The sequence below is a fragment of the Varanus komodoensis genome, unplaced genomic scaffold (genome assembly GCF_004798865.1).
Source record: "Varanus komodoensis strain SLA01 unplaced genomic scaffold, ASM479886v1 scaffold53, whole genome shotgun sequence".
In the NCBI taxonomy this organism is placed as follows: Eukaryota; Metazoa; Chordata; class Lepidosauria; order Squamata; family Varanidae; genus Varanus; species Varanus komodoensis.
The window spans coordinates 1,826,107-1,847,299 of record NW_025336126.1 but is presented as its reverse complement, the minus strand read 5'-3'; the positions used below and the strand labels follow the sequence as shown (position 1 = coordinate 1,847,299).

The 21,193-nt window shown below is 44.1% G+C and overlaps 1 protein-coding gene across 1 annotated transcript; it reads right to left on the bottom strand.

Annotated features, from left to right (window-relative positions):
- Window positions 1-613: 613 nt before the first annotated feature.
- U2AF2 (U2 small nuclear RNA auxiliary factor 2) lies at window positions 614-19,459 on the bottom strand. Its single transcript, XM_044447780.1, has 12 exons — window positions 19,116-19,459; window positions 13,746-13,881; window positions 12,438-12,467; window positions 11,991-12,094; window positions 10,772-10,923; window positions 8,854-8,970; window positions 7,011-7,149; window positions 6,802-6,881; window positions 6,272-6,394; window positions 2,693-2,779; window positions 1,659-1,907; window positions 614-1,130 (listed from the first exon to the last, which is right to left on the bottom strand). The coding sequence occupies exons 1-12, from the start codon at window positions 19,162-19,164 to the stop codon at window positions 996-998; spliced, it is 1,401 nt and encodes a 466-aa protein (XP_044303715.1). The 5' UTR covers window positions 19,165-19,459; the 3' UTR covers window positions 614-995.
- Window positions 19,460-21,193: the final 1,734 nt, after the last annotated feature.

Here is a 21,193-nt window from a genome sequence, read left to right as displayed (position 1 = left end):
CATAGAGTGCCCAGACACTTTCTTTTCATAGCTACAGGACTGGACATTTACTTATGGAGTAACAATTGAGGTATCTGGAAAGCTGATGTTTCTGAAAAATGACAGATACACACAGCCATGTATATTGACTTTCCAGTCAGCCCAAACCCACCAATGACTGCCTTTCTGCACCTCACTACATAGCCCAAGAAGGCAACTATTACTGTGTGCAATGTGAGACAGTTTGTGGATGAACAACCAAAATCCTAAGATGGTGAAGCTGTACAGATTGCCCACAAAATGGTGCAGGCCCAGGGACAGAACAACCACGTGATGCTGTAGTGGTAGATTTATCCAGCTTCTGAATTACAGAGCACAGGAGCGGCAAGAATGTTTCAGGCATAGTCAGATTCTGGATACCCTACCAATACAACTAGCTCACCCGGGAACTATTTAAAATTTATAGTTTTGCTGTCTTCTGCTTATGGGACCTAGCGTTACGTCTCTGCACAATTAGGTATGTTAAGTTCTGATGTAACAAACATCTATACTGACTGTTTTTGGCTAGGACCTGCGTAATCTCACACCCATGTTTTCTTTAAAGCAAATAGGAAAAGGTCCCAATGACACCAGGGAATTGGAAAAAATGTTTAATTATGAGAGACAATGCTAGAGAAATAGTTGCCCACACACACAGCGCAGAGGAAAGGAAAATACAACAAAATGGGCCCTTCTTTTTGAGAGCAAATCTCCTCTTAGCAAAATCAGAAACATCAGAGAAGCGGGGAGGGGATATGGGAATAAAGACAACATTACTACAGAGTAACCATCACTGCGAAACCATGGGATGTGGGGAGGCAGGGATAGAAAAGGAAGGAATTGGGTCAATTCGAAGAAAAAAATATGGGGGATTTTGGCCATAAAATATAAACAGGCTATGCTGCTAAAGGAGCCTCTCCGGCCAGCGAGCTGCCCCTGCCTCCTCAAAACACCCCCAGGCCAGGCTCAGGGCCGGGCTACCAGAAGTCTCGGCGATGATAGGAGTCAGGGTCGCAGTACTTGGTCACCACGACCCGGTTCGCAAACTTGCGCCCAGTCAGGCCTTGCATGGCCTTCTGACAGTCAAAGACGGATGTGAACTCCACGAATATCTAGAAGAGGGATGGAAGGAAGGGATTAATAGTAAGCCTAGACTGCAACACCAAAAGCTGAAAGGATGAAAAGCTCTGGCTCCCAAGTTAACTCAACTGATTAGACTCATAAGGAATGATCTTTATAGCATTTTTAAGAGTCAACAGAAGTACTTCACAATTCATTGACTTTTAAATCCTGATTTAGGGGTGGGATACCAGAAGCATCAGCAGTAGTAAAAGAGTGGCACAAAGCCTTTTCTGGAGCACTACCGCCTCATTTTTTATGAAATCTGAACTTGCATTTTGGCGATCCCTCCCATTCCTTTGTACAAACTTGCCTTTTCACGCAAGAACAGGAGCCTCCTGTTTGGAAACCATGTTAATGGTATGTTCTGCAGAGCACCCTGCATATTATCCTCCCACCTCAGTGCTAAATATTGAGCAACTGCAGTATTTTATCTGGAATAGCCAAAGTTTTCCCAGCTCATGCCCGTTTTGCTACCCTAAAGCTCCCCACCACACCCATGGTGAGCAATCACCAAGTACCTTGCCACAGCCAGGCACCTCAACGCCATCGACAGGCCGGGGAATTTCGATGGATTTGACAACACCATACTTGCTACACTCGTCGCGCACATCCTCAACGATCTCCTCGTATTCCTCATCATCCAGCAACTCCTCAGGCAGCACCATGTTCATGAGGCACAACACCTCAGTGGGATGACCACCCATCTGCACCTGTGAGCTCATCAGGCCTGGTACCTGCAGTGTCACTGGGGTCTGGTTTATTGTGCTCTATGGGACGGGGAGGGAGGAAACAAAGAAGCAAACAGGTGTTTAATGCTACAGCCATCTAACCTTCATCTTCCATATATGCATCTTGATGCAAGGTTTGCATCTTTGCAGAGTATTCAAGAATCCTGCATCTTCTATCTGCAGTGCGCCAAAATCCATTAGATTTTTATTTTGACCAGAAACCTAAGAGCTTACAGATCATGCTCTTGATCAGAGAAGGCAGCTAGCTCAGGTTTCTAACATGCAGAACAAGGTGCAGAATCAAAAGTCATCTGTTATGATCCTCAGATATGTGATGACTTTTGTATGTGGTGCTTGGAGACTTTGTAACTCAATTCTCAGACTCTATCAGTGCAGGGAGGCAAAGTATCTCTCCCTTTATTAATGGAGATCCTTAACTAATACTGGGACTATGTTCACCTTCTGTCTGCTTAACATGAGAATAGCAGTGGACTCTAACAGGTCAAAGACTGGAAGATCCAAACATGTGTTTGGTTGAATTAGGGCAGCTCCCTGCATTCTGAGAAAGCAAGTCCTTGCATTAGAGAGCCCTTTCTGAACACAAAAAGCAACCTTGATCTTCTGACAATAACTCCATTTTAGCGCCGCATCCAGTTTCCAGCGGCCAAAGAGATGCCTCTGGGAAGCTGACAAGCAGGGCAGGAAGGTGTAAGTCCATCCAGCAACCCCAAACCAGGTGCAAGCATTTTCAGGAACGCTCACTCTGCTCCAGCAGTGCCCCCCATCTGTCACCACTCCACCTCCCAGCCCCTTTCCTTCCTCACCAGAGTAGCATTCTTGGCTCCCACACTGGCTCTCTGCACCAACAGCTTCTTGTCACCCAGCTGCATGCCATTCAAGCCCGCGATGGCCTGTGAGGGCAGAAAAAAGTGAATCCAGACACTTCAAATTTTGAGCCTCTGAGGCTGCCAGGCACACACCCCTCCCCTCTGTCCCTGACGTCCAACACATCCACACACTCACATACGAAAGGCAGCTTCCTCTTGCCCCCCACCAGTCTCCTACCTGAACTGCACTGCCATGGATTTAACACCATGTTTGGTTTAGGTATGTACTAGGACCCAAAATGGGCATAGTAGCAATAGGATTTTTATTAACAAAACAAAACAAAAACAAAACATTTCTTGTTGGAGGGGGTTAAGGTGGGTCAACAAGGGCTGTCTGCATGAAGGAGAAAGGAGCAGAGGAGAGGTTTCAGCACTGGCTAAAAGTCATTAACAGACTGAAAACTCCAGAGGAGCCAGACAAGAACTTAAATCTTGCCAGAATGTGAGATACACTGCTTTGGGAGTTCACCTCACCTCACCAACCCAGCTCAACTACGGTTCTCTACCAAATCTCATGCCTTCAAGAAAATATTTTCCACTCAGACTAGGCTCACAGGAAATCCAAACAACTTCTTCACTGCAATGCAGAAACTGTCCCATTTATGGGGATTACAGGGAGTTATCTGCTTCAGCTATCTGTGCATTGAGAAGTGGAAAGCAAAACTTGAGGAGTCCAGGTGGTGAGGCAAACATCAACCCCTTCAACTCTTGTTTTTCCATGAGTGGCAAGAATAAACCTAGATGTCAATACAGACTCACACTAGCTCACCTGGCAATTAATGATCTCCAACTCATCATTTGGACTGGTGTAAAATTCAAATAAAGAAACAGGCAGACACTTGCAGAAAGTCAGTTTTTGTTTCTAAGAAACAATGTTTCCCAGCTTCCTTTCCCCAAAGAAATCCATGGCTAAATGTTTCGTGAAGAGCAGAGGCTAGAAGCTGCTTCCTATAACGAGACGCTCAGCACATCACAGTCCTCACATGCCCATCCCCTTCTTCCTCACTCAGGTAGTTTTATCCAACTCATTCCCCTTCCTCAATGCAGACCCTGCCAAAAAGACCCTGAGAAATCTGAACTTGAGGAACAGTATTACACAATTCTACATTTTGCATAGGTGACAACTTCGGCTTTCTTGGGATGCTTAACATACAGTGCTGTCAGCATTTGTACAGTAAACCAGGTAGAAAAATACAAGCATAAGTAAACAGCACTAGGGGATAATCTGGGGCAGTGGATGGTTTTCAGTTTGGGTGCAGAAGACCTGTGCTCAAATCCCACTCCAAGGGATGGAGTAGATCATCACCTCTTAGAATAGCTGTGTGGTAAAAGTGAGATCATTGTAAGCAGAATCTGTGAAATACCACACTTCCAGCTCTCCTAGGGAATGTGAGGCTCTAGAGTGAAAAAAGCACGTGCCAACTCCTGTTACGCTTTATTTGCAAGACTTTATTTAATGTTTATCCTTGCAAAAGCATTGAAAAGCTTCCTTGCAACTTTTAATAAACTGAGTGAAAAAATAGCCCTTTCATTTAAATCCCTCCACTTCTCTCTAAACCTTCATGTTTTGTGCAAGTTAAAGCAGCTGTCAGGTGAGATGCGTCACCTTGCTGCAGACTGCTTTTTTATGTCAGGAGAGATGCATAGCCCTATAAAATGCTACAAGCATTGATATGAAACTTTTGTTAATTAGAAAATAATATGCTGTTACTCCTGGTGAGTATACTCAGCCTGTAATCCTAACTACAATAGGCTTGCTTCTCAGCAAACAATTTTTGGATTGCGCTATCAATCGCATCCAAAACCAATTTCACCCTGCCAAAATCATTTGCAAAGCAAAAAAATAAAACTTTTTACTAAGCCACTCTGAAAACTTGACTCCTGGCCAAGTAGACCCTAACTCAACCACTCTCTCTACCAGCAATTCAAGCTTTAACAACAACACAGACAACTTTCAAGAAAATAAAACCACAGCATCAGAATGCTGAATTCTACTGGCTGCTGAATTCTGTGGTCTTGTAGTTCAGTTCCACAAACTGCATTATCCCATACAGAGAACTGTATTTGGAAGAAGCCTTCTATTCGAGCACATTCTTGTGATTGTGGTGGTGGGGGAATATGGGGGCAATTGCTCCAGGTGCTACATACGGACTTGCGAAAATTTAAAGTAACAAACACTGTATCGCAACTAAAAGAGGAAAAGGATGAGGCTGTAGTGAAAGGGAAAGGAAGGCCTCTAATGAACACGTTCAGCTTCCAGACCTGTCAGTCCAAAAAAGGGCTTGGCTGAGCCAAATGTTTCTCTAAACTCCTCTTGAAAACTCCATGTCTCCCAGCAGTTTGCTCCTCTGCTGAACTGCTTTTACAATTAAGACATTCATCCTGCTACCTAACCATGAATGTTCCTTTCCTGTAGTATAGATATGCTCCTGTCTATTCTACCCTGAGCAAACATGGCAGAAAATTCTTCATTACTAACATTTTTAAACATTTGGGAAGTGTCAGCCTCACCACTCCATTTTCTTTCCCCATCCCCCCGTGTTGTACAACCTGCTTTTGGATGCCTGAACCAAGAATTTAGCTCTTGCTAAAAACCCATGTCTTTCTCCTCAATGCAGAGAGACCAGAGGAGGGGCGGAGCAAGGAAAAACACACACTTCCCAAGGAGGATATGGGAAGAATGTTTGCGCAGGACAGGAAGCAGGCGCAGGGTAGGTGGGTATATAAAGACACACATCCATACATACTAATAGAGGCACTCAATTACAAAAAAAACACATGCATAGCCCTTATGGAGGTCAACCCAGAAACGAGAGCTTGCGCTCGGCATGCAAAGTTACCACCGACACTCTCCGAACCCTATAGGGACTTTGTGGGGTGTTTCCTCTCCACCACAGGTCCCCCCTCTCCAACAGGGGCAAGGGGAAACTGGGGTGCTTTTCCTTTGGCTTACTGTTAAATTATACATCTCGATACTTGCATTTGACAACTCCCACTAGAGTCAGCAAGCAGAGCTCATTGGCAGGTTAAGGGCCTGTTCCACCTCCTCCCGCTGTAACATAAAGCACAGCGGGAGAAAGGAAACACAGTTATTAAGAGTATGAAATGGAGAATTCACTTGGGGTGGGGTGGGGGGAACGGGTGAAATGCGCTACGGACCCGGCTCTTCCCTGGCTGGTGAGGGGAGGGCTTCTTACCGGCTCTCGGTCGGGCACGGCGGCCGGGGTCTTCGCAAAAAGGCCGAAGCCTTCTCCGACTAACATTCGGGGAGAGTTGTTGATTTTTTTGGGGGGAACAAAAAGCAGAAGTGATCAGAACACTAACTCGATGGTGTCTGCCGCTAAGTCAGCAGCTGTGCTGTAAAGGAGAGAAAAGCTGGCACCCCCTAGAGGGGAGGAGAGAAAAAAACACCCCACCTGCTCAAAGGACAAAGAACCCCCCTCATCCCACGGGCAGGTCGGCGGGCCGCTGCAGAGCAAAAATAAAAATATGATGAGCAAGGGAGGCTGGCCCTACCTGGTCTGTGACATTGATGTCCACGTATTCACAAAAGGCATAACCTTTTGACAGGCCAGTGGCACTGTCCTTCACCAGGTTGAAAGCCTTTAGGGGCCCAAAAGAAGTGAGCAACTCCTTGACCTGTCAGAAGAGGAAGAACCAACTTGAGCAATTTTCACCATACAGCAAACCAGTCAAAACATCTGAGGTAGTGTGTTTTGTTGTTGATGATGGGGTGTCCTGAAATTCAATGGGGTAAACAAACCAGATCATGAAGGCACGTGGTTAATATAAAAGTGGGCTACAAGGAGTGTTTGCAGGCACATATGCCACCCACAGAGAAGGAGTTTAAGCATCCTGCATAAAAAGCAGAAAGGCCCTATGTGAAATGCAGTCTGAAAGTGGCACTTCTTCTAAAAGACAATAGAGTTGAGTTAGTGAGATCTCCCAGGAGACCTGTGGCGTGTTAAAAAGCAGAAAGCAGAGGGGCCAGGGTAGTCACAACTGTTTGAGAGCCCCTAAATGGCCACTCCTGCTCTTGGACTCACCTGATCATCATTAAGATAGTTTGGCAGACCCCCAATGAACAGTTTATGAGCAGAGTCTGGAACCACTGTGGACACTACACCTGTAAGAAGAAAGTGGTAAACATGCTATAGAAGTATTTGGAATCAGCCACACTTCTTGGATCTCACTGAACTCTGCCTACCACTTTTGGTCCCCTCTGTATTATACAGTCAGATTCTAGGGGACTTACCTGGCACATACACTGAAGGATTTTCAGACATTCCAGGGAGTGGCTGATAATCGTGGGGGCGTCTGATCTTCAGTGACTGTCCCTGGAAAATGATGCCATCAAAGGCCATGGCCTGGGTAGTTTCATCCACAGAGCGAAACTGTATCAAGGGGAAAACCAGAAAAAAGTGAAAGATGTGCAATATGTCTTGCAGCAAGTCGAACAATTTGATACCTCAATCCCAGGACCAAATTATAGAAATGCTGGCCTGGCATTTTCCAATTTAAGTATCTAGGCTTTTGAGGAACGGGTTCAACGGCTGGTATATAATGGTTGGATCTTCAAGTTGTTATCCAAGTTGTTACCTAAGTTGCCTAAGGAGAAGAATTTCAAGCAAGCAAGTCCCCTGTCCTAGTTCACTTCAGGTACAATCCCATGCTAATTTATGCAGAAAGGCCTACAACTTCCAGCACATCGCATAATTTATGCAGAAAGGACTACAACTTCCAGCATTGTAGCTTCAGAGAATCAAATTCCGTGATGGAAATTATATCAACTGGACAAGAGAGCTGAACATCACTATGTCAGAATCACTGGCACCCAGAAAAGGAAAGCCTCTTTGTACCCTGGCTTCATCTATTTGCTGATGCAAAGAACAATTCCATTCTTGTCCCATCATTTCCCAGCAATTTTACAATAGCCTGGGTAAAGTACTGGTCAGGGTACTGAGCTAGTATTCAGCCATGACTGGGTGACTTGAACCAGTCTGACTCTCAACCTAACCTACCTCAATTGATTACAGTATGGATAAAAATGGAGAGAGAGGAGGATTATGTAATCTGCCTTGGGTTCTTTGCAGTTAAGAGGCAGGATATAAATATCATAAATATTTAACTTCTCTGACCAACAGGATGAGATTGTTCTTTTCCAATACAGTAGGCCCAACTGCACCCTGTACAGGCGATTTATAACTTCCTAAATCTTTCAGAACCTGAGCTATTTAAGTGTGTATTGCAAGCCCATATTAAAAAGCAATCTGCCCCAGTCCCCAAGGAAGGATTTACCAGACCAGCCTTCTCCAACCTTGTGCCTTACGGACATGTTTGGACTGCAATACTCAGAATTCCCAGTCAATGGCCCTGCTGGATGCGAATTCTGGTAGCTGCAGTCCAAATGCCTCTGAAGGCCAACAGGCTGGGGAAAGCTGCACTAGATTAACAGTCCAATCCCAATGCCTATTGAGTAAATCTCACTGAGTTCAATGTGACTTACTCTCAGTTAATTGTCTGAAGGATTGTACCCTGAACTGCTTTTTGTATTCGCCTTCCGTAACTAGGCTGGCTCTTGACAAAACTTCTCTAAAACTCTTCTGAAAACTGAAGCCAGACATTTTTTAGAAGGTCGAGACTTTCCCTTAAAATATTTTGTTTTAAAAGTAAAATGCTGACATTCTGCAACAGTTAGGATGCAAACATGAAGCAGTCTGAATAACCTTTGTACTGTCTGATTCCCAGACACAGCCTTCTTTCTGTGAAAATGGGACATAAGGGAGGAGGGGAAACTTTGGAATAGACTGGCAAGCCAACTGAGCTTCAAGACTACATGTGGACCATTTGTGCAGAAGAGGCATGAAAGGGAAATAAGGACATGTTCTATCTTCTCCTCAAAGCCCACACAGATAATGTTGTTCCTGAAGTCTTAAAAAAACATGGCTCTGTTAGATTTCTCCACTATCACGCAGAATAGCAATTATGAAGGAGCCAGTAGTTTCTATGGAAATCTAAACTTGGTTGTGCTCTGAATGGAAAAGCACCTACCTGTTGAGAAATGCCCTCTGATTCCAAATGCCACAGCCTCTACTCACCTCCAAAAATGCAAAGTTCTTGTCCTGGTTGATCTGCACAGCCAAGACAGGGTTGCCAGGAGCCTGAGTAAGGCCACCAAGGCGCATCTGAGCGTTAAAGAAATCCATCATAGCCTCCTGTTGGGGTCATGGAGAGAAAGGAAAATGGCAGATGTATGACGCTGGCTGGAAGGGCTGTCAGAACCACAAATGGATTACAAAGCAAAACAGCCTACTTGCCTGCTGCGATGGTAGCAAACTTTGGGGCTACGAGGGGGTTTGCAGTCCCACACATTATTCACTTTAAAGAGAAATGGAAACAACTCTTTGGTCTTTCTTTTGGGAGAGAGATTTAAAGACCACCCATGTTTAATTCCCTGGCCACTGAGGCATTAACAGTGCAATCCTATACATCCTTAATCAGATGTAAATACTACTGATTTCAATGGAATTTATTCCTAGTTGAGATTAAATAAGATTGCATCTTAAATATAGTTATTTCCCCTACCCACATCTGGTTCTTATTAAACCTGACATCCATGATTATTCCATGTATGTTTGATCATCTCTGTCCAAGATACAACATGTGAGAAGAGCATTCCAGGTTAAGAGTCTTGGGCAAGAGATCCTTTGATTAGACAGGTGGTAGCTTTCAAGACATAGCACAGGTGCTCCACATCAAAAGCAGCAGCAGGTTACATAGAGTTGGATCCAGATTTAGTATACATAGAATAGCTCCCCAGAAATTAACATCACTTAATCTGTATCTTAGCCATAGCATTTTGCAGAGGTCTTCTCATCTCTATCACACAGTAATGCCCCTTTACAGACTTGGATTAAAGGAAAAGTGAACAAGGTGCCCAGTGCTGGAAGTATTAGTGCAACTGAATTAGTGAAATCATGATTGTTCAAGCAAGAACGTCACATTGATCACCGCTGAAGAACACTAACATCCCAATTATTAAATAATAATTAAACAATTTCCAGCCCAATACTTTGTTAAACCTTGAAAATGAAAAACTGCTGAGCGGTGGTGGGGGGGGAGGAATTTGGGCACTGAATCCAGAACTGGCAATACTGGCCTCTGTGGCCAAATTGTGGGTCAGAGCTTCCAAACTGTTTGGAGCGTTTACAACTCTAAGTTGCTAGAGAGCAAAGTCATATCAAAGCTCTTATATCCTGCCCCTAGAAATTCAACAAGCTTCCTCAAACCACCCTTTACACTTCTGGCATATCTTGTCCCCATCACCAAGGACTGAGGCATTTCTATGATATCAGTGTTATCTTGCATCTCAAAGCTAAGATGGTCTACGATCCAAAACAAGATCTTACAGGAAAGAATGTTTAGAATTAGTTGTGGAAAATTACATTTGTTCTTACTCACTTATGGAAAATCACTACAGGAGCTACACCAGGAAGCTATTCTATCTACCACGTGTAGAACATTTAAGTACCAAGATCCACTTAGTTCCAGGACCTGCTGTTTTTCCTGGCCATATTCTGGAGTCTGCTAGTTTCTATAGCACTATTCCCCAAACTGGTGTCCTCCAGATGTACTGGCCTACAATTCCATTGTCTCCAGTCACCATGGCAGTTGTCTGTGCTGGTTGGAAACGATGGAAGTTGTCATCCAAAGGGTGCCAGGTTGGAGAAAACTGCTCTGGAGCATGAGAGCTGAACGCTGAATTCAGGTCTTTACACTCAAACTACCTAATCAGAAACTAAGTATTTTGGTGGAATGGGGTAAATGTTTCAAGCCTGGCTAACCTTTCTGGATATTCTTCACTTTCTGCGCTTTAGCTTGGCTTCTGCTTTCACCAAGAATTCCTCTCCCAAATTACTTGGTAATGCTTCATTTTGAGTCCTCCTCTCACCATTTCTAGTTCACTAAAGAAAATGTATCACTAGAATCAGAAAACATATCTGAGAAAACAAGTACCTCAGTGATCCCAAAGGGGATGTTTCCCACATAGAGACGTCGGGCTTGTCGTGTCATTTGGCTGCCAACCACTGGCACAGGAGTGGGTGTCACTGCGAGTCCATCAGGGGTCATGGTTGGCAGGAGGGCTGTAGCTGGAATCTGTCCCGCAGCTGGGAAAGAAAGAAAAAGTACTGAAGGCTACAAACCAAGGGTTCTATGTGCCATGACATTTGCAGATGGGTAGTCTGTTGCAGCGAAATCAACAAAGACCCTTATAACACTTTATAAACTAACAAGGTTAATAAGGCATTTGTTTCATGGACCCAGGCTGCATTTGATGAAATGGAGTGTTTCTACAAGAGCATATGATAAATGAATGTATTAGTGTATAAGGTGCTACAAAACTCTGGTTTTTCTCATGCTATCTAAGAGAAGTATTACAAGCCAGCTAGATAAACTAGATGACAAAATATGTAGCAATAATGTTTAAAAACATGGTTACAATTGCAATGCCTTCAAAATGCATTAAAGGAAAACTAGAAGTGATAATATACTGAATAAAAAATATATTCATTTCTGCAAAGGTAAAATTCATAATATCCAAACAAAAAGGTAATATGTTCCCTTTAAAGGGCTGTCAACCACACTGGAATTCTTAGAAGACCAATAATCCCAATGCTATGCTTTGAGCACCCATAACTGTATGGAAAAACTGTTCAATGTATGACAGGAAATATCAAGCTCAATTTCTACATTATGACACACATTAAAAAGATCCAGATTTATGCAAAGGGGTTTCAAGCAAAAATTTTACTCATTTGCAATACTGCCAACATTATCAGGCTTACAGCCTAAATCCATGCACCCAAAAGCAAGTCCCCGAGTATGGGTGAACTTATTGCCAGATAAGATTAATACAAAACTAGAGAGAAAGAGCAGAACAAGGTGAAGGCAACTCAGAACAAGGTGAAGGCTCAGTCATGTAGAGAGAAAGGAGCTGTGCTAGAAGAGCTCTTCCATCAGCAAGAAGGAAGAATATTTGCCCTTCATCTGACTTCCTCAGAAACGGGCAAAGGGGAAGAGACATGCATGACACACTGGTAGGAGAGAGAACTCTACAGAAGGCCTGAGAGATTAACAGACGCTATCTTTCCTTAGTGCTAAGTAGCTGCAGCAAAGAATCTAACACTCTTTACAGTGAAATCAAATAACATAACAGAAGCATAGGCAGGTTTACCTTGCATGGCTTTATACTGCATGGGTGTAATGTGTTCAAACCCTGGGGGTGGGACATCCCAATACTTGCGAACCTTCTTCTTCTTCTCATGACGGGGAGAACGGCTGTGGAAGAGAAGAGATGAACAGTTAGCAGGAACTGGCAAAAATGCATAGGCTGTAGCTAACCGACATTAAAGGGGAAACTAATGTACCCATCATGTCTGTTCTGACCTGACTTTGGGACATTACCACCAGATCATGCTCCAGGGCCATTTCTTCTAATACAGTAAACACCACAAAGGATTCCAGCACCCTTGTTACAAAGCAATGATTGTACTAGCATGGGTGGAGTCTGTGCCCAAGGTCTGAGCCTGCCTGTTGCTTCCCTCAACTTTGGCCCTCCTTGTTCTACCTCCCCTTGTGTACACCTCCCCTGTCAGCACAAGGGAGAACTGGCAATACTCACCTCAGGGGACCTGATAGGCTTAGAGGTGACCTGGAAAAGGAAAAAAAAAAAAAGGTTTCTTGGTGGATGAAACAGGCCTAAGCCACCCACTGAGAGAGATCCTAAAGTGGGAGTCGGGGCTCCACTGACCCTGGGACTGCAAGCAAAGCAGCAATGGGGGACAGGGTTGAGGAAAGAGGGCTAAGAAACAGATTCTTAGCATAGAACAATGCCTAACTAATTTTGTAGCCATGGACAAATTCATAAACTATTCAAAGACAAGGACTAGACAAGAAGCTGTTGGACACGAAAGACAAATCAGTACAGAATGGAACACCTTATTTCCAATAATCAATACGAAGATTCTGCAGTTTTCAAAGAATTTAAGCAACAAGTTACCTCATCTTCATAGCTGCAAAGCAGCAGTATTTTGCATTATATATAAAGGACAAGACAAAGAGCAGTCAAAGGGCTGAGATGTTCATCCTGGCCAAGGAGTATGGCCAATGGGCAAGTAAGAATTTAGAGACTATTTGCATGCTTTTCAATTCCACGATCACAAAGAGGATAGCCACAAATACACCATAGTCTAAGACACCAACAAGCCTTTGTACAGCTGCCTGGGGGCACTGTTTCCACAGCACACTTATTTGTAACTTAATCCTTCAGCCTGTCAAGTGTAGCCTTCCTTTTTGCCCTGCTAGATGAGGCTCTGCCAACTTCTGCAGTCCCCGCCCCAAACCCTGATACACACGCACGCACACAGAGAACAGATGCCAATACTACTATGCACTCTGAACATGATTCACTGAAGACATCGCCTGTGCTCCAGCTGTGTCCTCAGATGAAGCTCTGGCAGAACAGTTCTTTCATTTCAGTAATGCTTGAGCATAAGGCTTTCCTAGTAAATAGTATACACCATTAGCCCAATTTATTTTGTACAGAATAACTGAATACCTTTTTGATTATAACCAAGTAACTCTTGAGGCCACACCCCATGAATTCCGAACTGCTGGCTCCTAATCTACATTGACTCACTGGATATGCTTATTTACCCAAAACTGTTCAAAATATGACAGGAAAATATTACATTTACCCAAAGAACCAATGAGCTCTGCTTTTTGACAATATACACCCTAATTCATGATGCTCAAAGAAGCTTTTATGCTGTCATCTCCATCCCCCTCGGAATGCCAAATTAAGCTCATGTTTCTAATGTTATGCCCAGTATTTACATTCTCTACCCAGCATAAACAAGTTGTTTGGGCCAAAAAAAGAAAGAAAAACCAGAGGAAAGAAAAGCTGAGCTCCTGGTCATGTTGCTCCTACCTACGTCTCCTGCGATCCCGTGAAACACTGCGCTGATCCCTGTTACGCCTGTCACGGCTACGGCTGCGGCGTTTCCTGTCGCGACTCCGTGAGCGACTGTGGCTACGTTTCCGGTGACGATTTTCTTTGTCACGTTCTACAGTCAACAGGGAAGAATATGGTGAGACAATGGCTACTGCTTGAGATTAGAAAATATTTTTCGGATTGTTTAAAGCTCTTCTCATGCCCTGGGACAGCCAACTAAAATTCTTTGTTGCGTTCCAAAAGAATGTCATGAAGCTGGGAAGATGTGCTACTTAGAAGCCATGCTTTAGGCTTCTCCCAGGTTTTACTAACTCAACAGGCAAAATGCATTAAGCCTTGTAGCTCAAGAGACATATTTGTTAGCTCCAGTCTTGTTTGGTTGCAAAGTATCAACATCAGAAATGCCACATGGCTATATGTTATGCCTGTATAAAAATGGCAGCTGTGGACTAAAAGCTCCAGAACGTTCCCACCCGTCAAAAAGGAAGCTGACAAACTGGATTTGGGATATGGTCAATCTTACCAAATACAGCACATAACATTCTTCATGAAAGCCCATAATTACACAGGCCAAATAACTGAAATGCAGTAGGCAATTTCTTAACTTCCAATTGCCCTTGGAAAAAGGAGTCAGCAATTGCCTACAATGGTGGGTGGGAGACAGGAGATAAAGTTGCTTTGGAGTTACACAGTGTTAATACAGCAAACTAGATTTCTGGCAAAATGTGAGTATCTCAAAATAAAAGTTTATCCTGAAATCCAGCAAACTGTGGAGTTCTTTTATAGGCAATGAAGATTCTGATACTCAAATTCTGATACTGATACTTCTGATTCTGATACTTCTGATACTCAAATACATGGCCCAATTTGTAGGAATAAAGACATTTTTGCTGGATTGGGGGGGGTACATAAAATCATTTAAAAAATCAAAATAATTTTATTTTAGATTCTGCAAAATCTCCCCAAGAAGAATTTGGTGATCTTAAAGGATGCATCTATCTACAGAGCTGATGGAAAATGCTGAAAAAGCATGTCTGACTGATATATTGCAAGTATTTTTATTTCTAATTTTTAAAAGAGCAACTGAAGAGGTGGATGAAATCATAAATCAGTTAGAAACTGAGATATTAAAGAAAATCTGGGCTTTGGTCATTGTCTTCCACTTCCACAGTCCCCACTTCTTTACACTGTCCTTCTGGTGTTCTATTCAACATGCTGGGCCCTATTTGAGGAATTCAACATTCCACTAATTTTACAGTCATGCAGATGGCAGAATTCACACAACAGAAACCATGTATACCACCTCTGAGAAGAGGCACAATGTGATAGCTACCTTGTTTTCCAAAATATATTGCCTCCTAGAATGCAAGCATTTTCTTAGTTCTACACAAAGCTGACTCCTACAAACCTGATACTTCTTCCAGGCTGTTTTGGGAGGCTTCTTATTTAGAGCTAAGTGAGTGAGAATTAACACTCACATCAAGCAGCAGAACTCAGAGAAAATCAGACTCCACACATAAAGAAGAACTGTTTGGGCCCTGGAGAGGGCTTGTGCAGCTGTGCAGGAAGCAAACAATAAAGAGCAATGTTGGAGAATAACCAGCACAAAGCTGTACTTGTGATGTTGCATCTGTTGCTATACCATTCAGGCCACGGGGGTGTTAAAGCTCTTTAGTAATAATGCATGTGCTCATATCTGGCTGGGGGAGCCCACACAAAGCAGAGGCTTATAATGGAGGTAGGCACCATGATTCTTCAGTTTTTAGAATTTTTAAGAGGAAGCAATACCAACAGGACAGTGTGATGTGACACCATCAGAAGTTTTGAAGTGTGAAAGAGAATATAACATTTTTGACCTTCTATCCATACCCTATTTATCTGATCCAGCCTACGTATCTTCAGCATCACAATACTTGCTTGGGTTAGCCCAATGCAATGGCTAGCCCTGCTACGACATATTAAATGATTGATACAGGCTTTTTACAAAATGGTCTAATACATTCTCCCAGCCACAGTGCCCCATCTACAGCTCAAGTCTCTCCTGTTCTCTTGCCTTCTACCACACAAATATTTTGGCAAGACATTCTACAATCCAGAGGAAAAAAAGAACTGATATAAATATAGCAGACAATTCTATACAGCACAGCTCACTATACCGCAGGGTAAGAAAAAAATATAACCCCCCATCTAAACTTATATTACTTGGGGGCCCCCACAGTCTGTTTTCAGGTAAAAGTTCTAAGATCCTTGCATTTAGTTCCATGAAAACAGCCATTTGCTGTGTGTGAGAATGTATGGATATGGATAGTACTTCTGGACTAACATTGGAAGAACAAAATCAGATCTCTTTGACCCAGTCCTAAAGTCACACCTGCAAAGAGCTCTTGTTTTATTTCCTTCTTACCCTATTCCATTCAGATGAGTGGCCAATAAAGACATATACTCTGTTTCCAAGAAAGTTCAGTAAGCCCACTGTGAGGTAGCATTCTGCTTACATACTGGGAATGGGAAAAGAGAAGCATCTGTCTCAGGATTCTGCCTTTCTCAGGGCCCCACAAATGAGAACTAGCTATAATGCTGAGCCTACTGTTTGCAACTGTACTGCTCCTACTCTAAGCAAACAGAGTCTTGTTGCTTTTTGCTGAGTCTCTGAAGTGATCAAGTAAAATTCTCTGCTCCAAGTTTAGACCTGGAGAAGGATGGGCCTTGTCATTGGAGAGCACTGGAAATATATCACCAAAACATACTCCAGGTTTTGAAATTCCCAACACAGGGCTGAAAAAAGGAAAGGATTAGGAATTGACCCAGCAGCCAGAGAACTGTCAAGATAACCCTCACTCTACAGCAGCAAGGATGGGAGGAAGTCTGGGGCTTGTCACTCTCACCAGAGGACAATGGTACACTTGTCAAGCAAGCAAAACTGTAGACTCCAGACCCCTACTATACTGATTTAGTTACTGCAAAGTACTTCATTTGTACTGAACACTTGCTTACATTGAAACATTTGTCACTGACAACAATAAAACTCCTTACACCCAACTTACCTTTTACATTATACAGAGCAAGTTTGCACTTGCATGACTGATGTGAGAATTAAACTATAATAGTAACACCATGTACTTTACAAGTCTTGTCAAATCAGAACTTTAGAATCTTCCAGCAATGCAGAAGTCTCTGTTAGGGAATGCCTGAATAGTATTAAAATAAAGAATGTCCTATTCTGTAGTTCCTATGGGGACACGTTATGCCATGATTACAAATAGCAACTAGTCTGGTCACCTATGGCAAATAAGTGCCCTCTGCAACCAAACAGAGAAGCTTTACAAAAGTGGCCAATCTGCATTTTTTTCTGTATATGTGAAAAGGCCACTTCTACAGATGTTCTCTTTGGTATGTAAATGCTCTGCCATGGTGAAGCAGGGAAAATCTAATAAAGGTCGGTCTCTGCTTAAGGCATCATTTTGCCTTGATTTGTCTTAATGCATCATAGAAAGACTATGATGCTAAAGAGTATGCAAGAGTGATGTAGCACCATAAAGCAAAAATGAATGAGGACAGTTTGCTTCTTTGTTTCCTATACATAATTCTCTCAGACCCAATATAAATTAATGAGGATTTCATACCCCCCAGAGCAATGTAGGTTACGGTAAAAGTGATTTCTGAGCTCCATTGGCCTAGTATTTGAAAGACAAGAGGGAGATGAACAGAATATAGAGTACTACATGGGAGATCAAGGTGACACTGGTACACTAGCTTGAGACATACTTCCATCCTTAGCTATGCTCAGAAAGTGTTTTTAAAGCAAGTCTGTTCTAAGGAGTTGAAATATATTCAAGATAGTGTGGGTCAAGGCATCCCATCATCCAGAAAAATTGAATCCCTGAAAGTTTCATTGCTACAGACTACTGCTTTTACTATTTTTATCACTGCTACCCTCTTTTGCTTCTCTTAGCAATTTAGGAGTATGAACAGCTATGGGAGCAAGCTGGTAAGTCCAGGAATCACCACATTTTCCTCACAAGGTTCTCCCAATTGCTAACACTTATGCTAACCAGGTCATTAACAGATGTTAAATATTCCCAGCAGTGAGTATGTGAGAACATTCCACAAAAGGAATTAGTAGCCTACAATGGGGGAAAAGATGCCTAGTTCAATATGCAGTATCTTCAGGTAGTACTGAGAAAGGCTTCTGTCTAAAACCTTGGGACAGTTGCTGCTAGTCATTGCAGACTAGCTTTCCTCAAACTGGTGCCCTCAGGATTTGTTGTACTTCTAATCCGATCATCCCCAGCCACAACAGTCCAACCTTTCTGGAGCACACCACTGGAGAGAGGCCGTTGTAGGTAAAACAAAGGTGGCTACAGTGGAACAATATTCTGATTCAGTATAAAGCAGCTTCCTGAGTTCCTAAAAAAAGAGGGTTACCACTCTGGGCTTGTGTGGTGTAACAGAAAGCTGGGAGAGATTTGGATCTGATCTCCACTCGACCATGAAGCTCACCAGGCGACTTTCGGTCAGTCATGGATTCTCTGCCTAACCTCCTACCCAGGTTGTCGTGATCTTAACATGGAAAGGTTAAAAATTATGCAAACTAGCTTGAGCTCCTTGCAGAAAAAAAGGCAGGATGCAAAAAAAACCCCAATAAAAATAATATCTCAGTCTAAATAACTTACCTTCCTTTCACTACAGAATTCAAAGTGCCCTATACAGAACTCGTTTTGCTTTACCGTATGTTTTACAGTCCACCTTTTCTTTCATCGTGCACCTCACGGGTACTATAACATAATGTGAGGCCTCCCCTGCAGGCGCTGATCTAGCGTGTGTGTGTAGGAGGGAAATCACATCACGTGCTTTCTCAAGCGAGAGCCCCGGGACCTACTAACCCGCACGGAGGGAGAAAAGAGATGACTAAAAGAGCTGCTCCTGAAGTGGCTGTGAGGCCGGCCGAGCGACAGGGATCGATTTAGAGTCCCTCTTCTCCTGGGAAAAAAGCAGGATGAGGGAGAGGGAGAGACCCCCGCGCATTTCCCACCACCGCTCAGTGAAGGGCGCGCGTGCAAAGCCACCAACGGTCCTGCTTCCTCCCCACACCGCCGCCTTCGCTCTCCCGCCAATAAGCACAGGAGCAAGGAGAAGGGAAGAAAGAACCAAGGAAGTTGCCCGACGCGAGACCGCGGGCGAGCCCCGGCCCTCCTCCTCCGGACACCGCCTCGGCTCCACGCGCCCGTCCGAGCCGCGTCAAGAGCGTGTGGCGGGCGCAGGAGAGCCACGAGCGTCCGAGGAGGGCCTCCGCCTCTTCCTCAATTTCCCTCTGCTCCGGCTACCACCCCCCCTTTCCCCGCTCACCCTGTTTATTTTCATTGAGCTGCCGCTCGAACTCGTCGAAGTCGGACATGGTGCCGGAGGAGGGAGGGATAAGGAGGACAGGCCAAACGCGGCCTCGCTGACTACTCCAATGGCCCTGGCTAACCAGCAGCTCCTCACGCAGTAGGCCGCAGCAGCGCCTTCCTTTGACTTCGGCAACTTCCGGTGGCGACTTCGGCCGCTAGCGGAAACACTCGGCTATCTCCGGAAGGCCCTTTCGAAACGTGCTCGGGATCCTCCCCCTCAGTCTAACAATTCTCTTCCTCTCACTTTTTTTAGGTATTCCCATAAGCGCTCGGGAAAGGTTGCCCCAAAGTTTCCCGAAGCCGTTCGGGTACTTCCGGTAACGTCACCGCCCCCTTTCCAAAGCGAGGCAGGCGCTTGACTCCTCCCTTCGGACGCCTGCTTTGAAAAAAGAAAAAGAGAAACAAAACGCGACGGTTGCTCCTGAATCCTTCCCGATTGGCTCCGGTACTCGGACGTTTCCGCTGGACGCCCTTCGGCTGCATCCGGCAGAGTTCTTGCCTTTGAGCCCCCGCCAGTCTACGTCTTCGGGGGATGGGGCGGAGAGAGAGATTATTGTGTTCGGTTTATATTCTGGCCTTCCTCTAACAGAGACTAAATCTTGAAGAGAATGAAGCTGAAAAAGGCAGGCCTTACTAACCACGTGGAGAATGTGATGTAAAAGGAGGCAGGAAATTAATTTTAAAAACTCAATTAATTTGATCCTTAATCTTCACTTCCTAAGTCAACAATCAATATTTAAATGGCTTTTATAAGGCTTCCCTATTCCTAACGCTGCAGTAGGGAGGCTTGAGTTACACAGTGTTTTTAAGATTGCAGCATGAGAAGCAGAAATACGATTAATTTCATCCAGAACTCATCTGTTGCTCTTGCCGAAATACGGACATGTAAGGTCGCAAAGATGCCTGAAGCACCTTTCATTGTAGGGTATGGTCTAGTCCTGGTGTGGGGAACCTAAGGTTTGCAGATGTTGGGATTACAGTTCCCATAATCCTTGAAAATTGGTCATGCAGGCTGGGAATAATGACAGGTTGAATTTGACATCCAGAGCAGGGATCACCAGCCTTTTTGGACCCAGGGCTGCTTTGGGAATTTGAGAAACTACCTGAAGGCACCACAACAAAATGCCTCAAAATTCCCTCCTGGTATTCAGGAGACACAAACTATCATGCTATAGGCATCAGTTGAAGACCCATTTCTCTACCCAGTTTTCCCTGTGCTGCCCAGTCTGTATAATTGTGGTGTTGTATCCATTTTACTTGACTATAAGGTTTTATTGATACACTAGCATTTCTACATACTTCAATAGAGGCTGTATTTTGATGTCCTTCGGATTTTCTTGTGAATTGTGTAGTTGTTTAGTCACAATGTTGTGTCCGGCTCCTCACGACCCCACGGGCAACAATCCTCCAGGCTCTCCTGGCTTCCACCATCCCCCGGAGTCCCCCCAACCCCTTACCCACCTTCCCAGTGACCCCTCCAGCCACCTCGACCTCTGCTGGCCCCTTCTCATTTTGCCTTCAATCATTCCCATTATCAGGGTCTTCTCCAATGAGTCCCTTCTCATTAGATGATGGGGTTAAATAGCAGTCTAGAGGGCCATAGGGTTTTTTAAAGAGTGCCAGCAGAGGTCAAAAAGCAACTCCAACCTTAGAGCTGAGACTCTTCAGAGTGGCTGAACCTTGCAGCCTGGCGAGGGGGGAGAACTACAGTGGCTCTCTTCCAAGGTACTAAGAGTGAACTTAGAAAAGGACTTTAGGGAGCATTCAGAGGGGTTAGAGAGGATGGGGTGTGTGCACATGTATCAGGATGGGTGGGTGACAAGAAATGGGGGAGAGATTCTGCAAGAATGCACTGACAGTTTAGCTAAATCTGCCTGCCAGGTTTGGTGCAGACTTCAGCTCTGCATTGTTCTGATGTCATTCACATGTTGCAGTATTCTCTCTAGAGCTAGGGGTCAGCCGCTATTATTCATACCCTTCTCCTTTACACCTCTTTCAATTGATTGCTAAAAATGGAGCCTAAAAACTTACTGG